Genomic DNA, 8,002 nt, shown 5'->3' with positions numbered 1-8,002 from the left:
TGGTCATGCCGAAAGTGGTGTTACTGCTCGTGAGAGGACAGGAGTAGGTTGCAGAGTCCACGAATCTGAGAAAGGATAAGGAGCTGCTGTCGGAAGTGGAGGATATCCAGGAGAAGGAGTGCCTTCAGAGTGTAAATACTGTCTTGGAGAAGGTACAACTTGTAGAGGAGGATATCTGGGAGCTGAAAGAGGTGGAGAGTACCCTGGAGATGCCGAAGGTGAGGGGTAAAATTCTCTCCAAAGATGGACAACAAACTCTTGAGAGATATCGGATTCTGGGTATCTTCGTGTCTCGTGGAACACAACCTGTACTGTGCTGAGGACGTAATGTAACTGAGGTGCCTCACGCAGAAGATATAGGATGTGGTCCAAATCACTAGGAGGGCACGTGACACAGAAAACCCAAGATGCAAAAGCTCCGAAATAGGCTGGTTGTGCAATCTGAACACGATATTGTGTGGTAGATGATGCCTGAGGTGTCCTTGAAATGCCGGGTGAGTTACCAGGGGTTTCCATGCTTTAAGGGAGATTCTTTCATTTGCTGTAATTTGTTAATGGCAAGAGAATCCTTAAAAGGAGATTGGAAAGACTCCACCTGGCAATAATTTAATCTGCCAAATTGTTGCGTAGAAGAAGGCTGCAAATCGCTGTCCGGAGATCCATGTTGCAGTGGTTTGCGAGGAGCGAATCGAGGCTTGTCTGGTCCGGGCTATTAACAGGATGTCTTCATCGTGAGAGGAGGCTGCAACTGGTGCTGATTTGGCAAGAAAAGATGGCGAAACAAGGGGGGGCTACAGGCTGTCAATGGCGAAACACGTTGCAGTTCCCAAGGCTGGACTGCGCAGGAAGGCAGGGCTGGGCTGCGCAGTTAGGCTGGCTTGGCTGGCAAAGCAAAAGACTGCGCAGGGGCTAAGTGCTGGCGAGGAGATGCGGACTGCGCAGGGGGCTGGCGTGCAGGCGAGTTCTAGGGCTGCGCAGGAAGGGCATGCAGATCTGCGAGGGCTGCGCAGGGGCTGGCGTGCAGATCTGCGTAGGGCTGCGCTAAGGCTGCGCAGGACTGGCGTGCAGATCGGCTAGGGTTGCGCTAGGGCTGTGCAGGGCTGGCGTGCAAATCGGCTAGGGCTAGGGCTGCGCAGGGCTGCGGGTAGTTCCGTGCGGAATATCAAAGAAGGGGCTGCGACTTTTCGTTGGGGCTGCCTAAGGTAGTTAGTTGCCCCAAAAATTAAGTTGGGGGTTTAGTTAACCCTAGGGTAGCTAGGGTAAACCTAAGGGTAGGGGATGGGTTTATTTTTTTTTCCTTTTTACCCCTCTAGGTACCCTTTTATAGGTGCTTGGTGCCTAAAAGGTGTGCCTATTCGAAGGGGTGTGACCCTTGGAATAGGTGCACCTTTTCATGAAGGGGTGTGTCCCTGTTTTTAAAAGGGGTGTCCCTACATGAATAGGTGTGTCCTTTTATCCACGATGGGGTGAGTCCCTTGAGTGAGGAGTCGAGACTCTTCATCAAAAGGTGTGTCTGATGGTGGAAAAGGTGCGTCCCTTGGTTTTGTGACAGCCCAAACACCTGAAAAGACACGATTTTTGTCGTGTCCATTCACATCAACTTGTGATGTGTGGGAGATGGAGAGGCCATAGATGACTTTACGCAGGGTTGGAGCGAAAAATTTTTACGCTCATCCTCTCCATCTCTTCCATGCACAATGTGTACGGATGTCCTTCTAGCGGAAAAGATGTATCAAATCGGCGCTAGAAGATGGGGGGCATTTCCTACAGGCAGGAGCGAATTTTGCTCTGATACCACTGTAAGAAATCCTAGATTTACTATATTTAGAAATGTGCTAAGGAACAGAAAGGAGACTGAAATAGCCGAGAACAAGGAATAATTGTATTGCTTGAATGTCTGTAGGGTAGATGTAATGTCATCCATACAATTGGGCCTCTCTTATATAGAGAGTGAAGAGTCACACATGAAAAGGTGTGTACTCCAAAGGGTATGTGCATGAAGAGGTGTGTAGGCCTTGTGAAGGGTGTGACCCTTGATGAGAGGGTACATTACAATAGAAATGTCTCTTCAATAGGATGTCTCTTGTGAAGGGTTGTGCCTCATTAGGAAGTGTCCCGTCGAAAGGGCAAGTGTCCCGTCGAAAGGGCATACCCTTCCACAAGTGTCCATTCATCAAACCATCCATAAGTCTAGAAATAGAGAAAGGAATACGTCAGATCGGGACAATCTCTTCATTCAAGCTACAACTGCTTGTGAAGTCATTTGAGCATCTAAATCTAGCTGATAGGGCAACACACCATTTAAGATAGAAAGAATTATCGCAATACCAGCAGGCCGCAACTTGGATGAAAACTCTCTACTAACAACCCTACTGACCAGCAAGCTTAGAGCTTGCACTAAAGGAAGAAGATAACCCAGGACATGACTCTCACGTGAGCTGATAGAACCGACAGGCCATTGCGCAGGTCAAAAAGAAGAGGCTCCACCACCTTCCCTCCAAGCTTATAGAAGCTGCTGCTCATAGATTCGTTTGCTGGTGAAGACACACCATGTTGCAGTCATGCTTCAGTACACGGCCCTTTCATGCAACGAATGAGCCTCATTGCCAAGTGAGTTCAAACAGCACATCAAAGACTACTCCACATCTGCTGGAGCAACCAGCCAAGAAGCTAGGGAGCAACTTGAAAGAGGTTTTGGAACATCGCAACAAGGTACTCGGACTAGCACACGAGCTAGCCCAACAAGTACTCACTACGTAACAAGTTCATTGTAAAGGATCACTGTTAGTGGATGGTGATCGCCAGTCCCATAGATCCTGCAGGGTCTCACGCGGACTTTAATACAACCATATCAAATCATATCATCTCTCTCTCTCTCTCTCTCTCTCTCTCTCTCTCTCTCTCTTTCTTCTCTGCACATATCTATGCACACCATGTGTAGGGAGGAAATGAGCATACAACTAAGAGATGAACATCATACCTTTGAATTATCATGCAAGTAGAGCAAACATAGTTCATGAACCAATGAGGATAACACTCATGATTGTTTCCACATCGCCATGCACAACTGCTGTGCACAGCAAGTAAACCAAACAGAGAACCCAAACATAACAAAATGTGCAAATATTTCTTCGCATGAAAACCTGCTTACATTTTGTGTCTCTCACAGTTCACCGCTTCATTATCTGATAATCAGGTAAATTCATCTCCACAACCACCGCCCATTCAAGCTTCTCATTCACTTCGTGATCTGAGTGTGACTCCAACATTACTAACCAGACCAGCCTGAGATTGAACTTACTACCACTGATCATCCATATATTCTTTTGTACACAAACATTAGCAAGGGAGAGAATTGCCACCATGCGCAATAGTAATACTAACCTTCATATATTAATTCTCAAAAAAGTGGCTGCCTGAAGAGTATGAAAGTTCTAGCATGATATTAACTGCCAGTGCCAAAAGAAAGGCCATCTCAATTAAGGATATTAAGCTCCTTTTGTATGGCAAAGGACATATAGTAAATCAATGTTACCCTGCAAAAGTTCTGAGGTAGCCTCTATTTTCAACACAGAGACTGATCACCATGTATGTGAAGTATAAGCAGCTTTTGTACAGGAGGTCTAGTTTACAATCACGATTAGCAATGAGATATGTGTCCAACATATCGTGAGGATTGCACCTTGTAGATTGTGCAAAGCTATAAAAGCGTAAGTTAGGGGGTCTCAGCTACTGGAGAACGCTCCATGGGTGGCCGAAGGGGAGATTTGTAAGATCTCCTACCAGGTGGAGAGGGGGACAGCTCAAGAGGCAATGATGGAGCCGAGGTCTCTCCCAAAAGGATCTTTACAATCTCTGAGATGTTGGGTCTTCTGGCAGGCACTCGCTGAAGGCATAACAGTGCCAATGTGATGCAAAGATTGGCCTGCTCTTGGTTATACTCTCCATGAAGCGTCTCATCCATCAGCTCCAAGAGCTTCCCTGACTGTGATAAGCGACGAGCCCAAGAGATGAGATTGGCTCTCTCAAACTCCTTCATAGGTGACGCTGTGACTTGAATCGGCCTTCTCCCTGACAAGATGACGAGCATAAGAACCCCAAAACTGTAGATGTCACCTTTTTCAGACAGAATTCCACTTCCTCCATACTCGGGAGCAACATAGCACACGGTGCCCCTCATGCTCGTTGTGCTACTTACATCTCTACTAACCAGCTCACCACTTTTGGTCAAGTCCCCACTCCACTGGCGGTTGAGCAAATCACCACTGAACTGACGGTGAAGGAGATCCCCACTCCAAGTATCACTCGCTATAGAGGGCGCTCTGGAACGTCTTTCCCTGCCTCTGCAAAGGCTCAAATCACCACTATGGTAGTCTCTCAGCCATTCTTTAGACCGGCTATGAAACCTCTCTTTTGCAGATCTGTTATCAAACCTTCTTAACTCCCCGCTGTAGCCACTTAGATCTCCACTGTGATAGTCCTTCCAATTCTCTAGACTCGTGTTACCATCCCTCTTCCCCTTTGCAAAACGAGCGCTCTTATTCTTACTGCTTAGTTCGGCAAAATACTCATCCTTCCACCATTCCCTGCTCTTTCTGTGCTTGGCCTTTGCTTTCCTCTTGTCTTTTTTCTTTGCTTCGATGCTTATGATCTCCCCACTCGCTTCACCGCTTGCATCTGGGGGTCTAAACCTGCTCTTCTGTTCTTTGCCCACAGAACGGTTCTCTTCCACAGGAACAATCTCCTCATCCTTGCTGCTGACGTTCCGGCGACTACTGCCATTGAGTTCGGAGCCTATCCAATCCATAACATACTCTTTGCCACCCAGTTCCCCGCTTGTATCCTGCCTCCACCACCAGTCCTTCCCTGACACTTTCTTGAACGATAGCTGCCGGTTCGGAGGCCGTAGCTGCAATTCTTGCGACTGATCTCCACTGACTGCGTCTTCCTTGGTGCAACCCTCGAATGGATAAGCTTTGCCCTGTTCATCCAAGGTTTCAGCGCCGTCCTCCTGTACATTGGCATTCTCCTTCTTCAGGTGGCCTGGAATATCTTCATTTGCAGCAAAAGATCTTCCAGTGCCCACTGCTTCATCGGCCAGGTTTTCCGACAACCCCGGCTGACCTGACGATTGACTGAAGTTCGGTGAGATTGGAACCATATCCCCGTCAATAGCGTCATCAGGGCTGCGCGGAGCCTCTGTGGGAGGGATGTCGATAACAACTGGTTTCTCAGTAACGTTCCTGCTTTCAGGAAGACTCTCTGCAAAAGCCTTTACAGACGACTCCGAAAGAGCGTTCTTGGTTGAGCTCCGACTCATCTCTGGCGTGCCGGGGGCAAATCGGTCAGGAGTCCCAAATCTGAACTTATCAGATGTATTATCTGGTCGACACTTCTCCGTGGATGTGGACACTCTTGGACTTTCGAATCCTAAATCCTCAGTTTTCACCCTTGCCAGTCCGAAGTCCGCAATGCGCGCAGAGAACTGGCTATCGAGGAGTATGTTACTTGGTTTGACATCTCCATGAATGACGGGAGGACTGCACTGCAAATGCAAAAAATCAAGAGCTTTCGCAGTATCAACAATGATTTTGAACCTCTTCTCCCAGTCCAGATGAACAGGATAGCCTTTCTCGAACAGAGCTTCCTGCAAGCTCCGATTGTGCATGCATTCATAAACCAGTAAGCGCACTCTCTTACCATGAATACAGTATCCCAACAGACTCACCACATAGGGAGAACTCAACCCCCCGCATATTGTTAGTTCGTTTTGAAATTCCCTTTCGCCCTGAAGAGACAAAAGATCCAACTTCTTCACTGCCACTTCTTTGCCATCTCGCAGGACTCCTCTGTAAACCACTCCAAACCCTCCCTTCCCCAGCTTCTGGGACTGAGAAAACGACTTCGTAGCCCTTTTAAGCTGCCTATACTTAAACTTGCGAAGCTTGAACGCAGCACCGTCATCGGGGCTGGTCTTGTTGCTTCGTTGCTTCAAAAGCTTTCGATACCAATAAACAGAAAGCACGACAAGCACAGTTAAGAGACCCAGAACGGCGGCAGTGACGGCGATGATGAGGGACTTTCTGGGCGAATGTTTGGAAGCAACAGGGGAGGGGGGGTGTTGAGAAACAGCAATGCGAAGCGAGGAGGAGGAAGAGAAGGAATGGTGAAGGAGACGCGATGGCATATTGCGAGGAGGGAGGGCTAGAGGTGATGAAACATGCTCTCAGCGATGAGGGAAGGAATGAGAAGAAGGGAAGGGGAAGCTCATGAGAACATTGAGAAGGAAGGAGGTGGAAATGATGAAGGAACTTGGAAGGAAGCAACCAAAGAGCATAAAAGAAGGGCCCGAAGGTTGACCATGGAGCAACAGACACACACACACACAAAACACACACACACTCTCTCTCATCAGCAGGCTCGTTACAATCGTCAAAAAAGCGAGTTTGTGGGGGTTTTACTGTGCCTTTCTTTTAGGGGGCTGTAACGGCATAGCTTGGGAACCCGAGGCTGCCACACGATTCCTCTCTCTCTCTCTCTCTCTCTCTTTCTCTCCATCCCAAAGTTGACAAGGATGATGATCAACCCACGTCCCTTTACAAGCTTTCCTCGGCCTCACTAACTTAATCCTCCTGCTGCGTTGCCTTCCACACACAAGCTCTGTCCGAGGTGTGTGTATGGCCCGTGTAGTGCAACAGTTCTGGTGCAGAGTTGGAACGCACAGCGAGAGAACGAGAGCAGACCAGCTGCAAGCTTTTATCGAGAGCAGTCCCACATGGGGAAAGAGGGCGGACTGCTGTGTGCAGCTCTCAGAAGAAGTGGTTGATGCAGGCATGCATGGACCCATTCAGGCTCACAGAGTGTACTGCAGTTCATCAGATGTGTTGACCATCGAGAAGCGCATGAGAGAGACAGACAGCGAGAGGTTGAAGGCGGGTAAATCGTGTACGAAAAGACCCAATTTTGCAGCAGGACAATTTGACAACAATAGGGCGGCGAGCCTACCTATATTGCACTTTCTCCATTTTCACGCTTTTCTTGTTACTTGGTGCCCACCTCCTTTGTGGTGAGAGGAGCTTGTAATGGGGTGCCCACTGTGATTGAAGAGGTCTTGAGGACACCCCCACCGTCTTGCTGCTAATGAGTAGCAAAAGAGCAAGTGAGATTTTGACATGTGTATGTGTGTGGACTGTGTGTGGGTGTGTGACAGGTGCGTGTGAGATAGGGGCTCTCTTCATTTGTGGGCTCTGTTTCAAGCAGAGCAAGATCTTAGAAGTGTGTCCCCAATAGGTTCAAAGCGATCCTGCGGCAGCACAGACGAAGGCTATACCCCCACACTCACACACTCTTTTTTTTTGTGAAAGCAATATTTCATTCAGAGAAGATGACACACTTTTTTCTTTTTTTTCTGGTGCTGTGAAAATCCCAACACCCACACTTACATAGACAGATAGTCGTCCCAATCTGATTGAGGGCAGCTTGAGGAACCCAACTGCCCATGTGTGTGTGTGTGTGTGTGTGTGTGTGTGTGAGAGAGAGAGAGAGAGTGTGTGTGTGTGTGTCACTGTGTAAGAGAGAGAGAAGAGAGCGAGACATGTGTGTGTACAGTGTGGGTGTGTGGGTTGAGAGAGCGAGAATAGAGAGAGGACAGAATGTGTGTGTCACATGAGGCTGTGCAAAATGAGTGATCCGATAGGAGAGAGAGAGAGAGAGTGTGTGTGTGTGTGTGTGTGTGTGTGTGTGTTTTTGTGTGTGTGTGTGTGTGTGAGAGAGAGAGAGAGAGATTTCACCCAAGAAAAGTGTCTGTGTGAGACATGGAGCCTGTGAGAGATAATACAGAGTCCAGAGAGCGAGAAAGTGTGAAGGTCATTGTAAAATGAGCGATCCGATCGATAGGACACTCCGATCTTATTTTTTTTTAGGACAGCAGCACCAGCAACTGTCATAGTTAAGCGCATTGCGTTGCGTCCTACAGAGCACCTTGTTTCTCGTCAGCCGTCAT

General features: G+C 48.1%; 1 protein-coding gene across 1 annotated transcript; it reads right to left on the bottom strand.

Annotated features, from left to right (window-relative positions):
* Positions 1–3,115: 3,115 nt before the first annotated feature.
* LOC147892894 (putative receptor-like protein kinase At1g80870) lies at positions 3,116–6,262 on the bottom strand. The gene has a single exon (XM_087387205.1). The coding sequence runs from the start codon at positions 6,185–6,187 to the stop codon at positions 3,716–3,718; it is 2,472 nt and encodes an 823-aa protein (XP_087243331.1). The 5' UTR covers positions 6,188–6,262; the 3' UTR covers positions 3,116–3,715.
* Positions 6,263–8,002: the final 1,740 nt, after the last annotated feature.

Source organism: Dipteris shenzhenensis, chromosome 16 (genome assembly GCF_047967505.1).
Source record: "Dipteris shenzhenensis isolate YYH24624 ecotype China chromosome 16, Dip_SZ_1.0, whole genome shotgun sequence".
NCBI lineage: Eukaryota > Viridiplantae > Streptophyta > Polypodiopsida > Gleicheniales > Dipteridaceae > Dipteris > Dipteris shenzhenensis.
The sequence above is the reverse complement of the archived record's forward strand: the minus strand, read 5'-3'. Positions and strand labels throughout refer to the sequence as shown.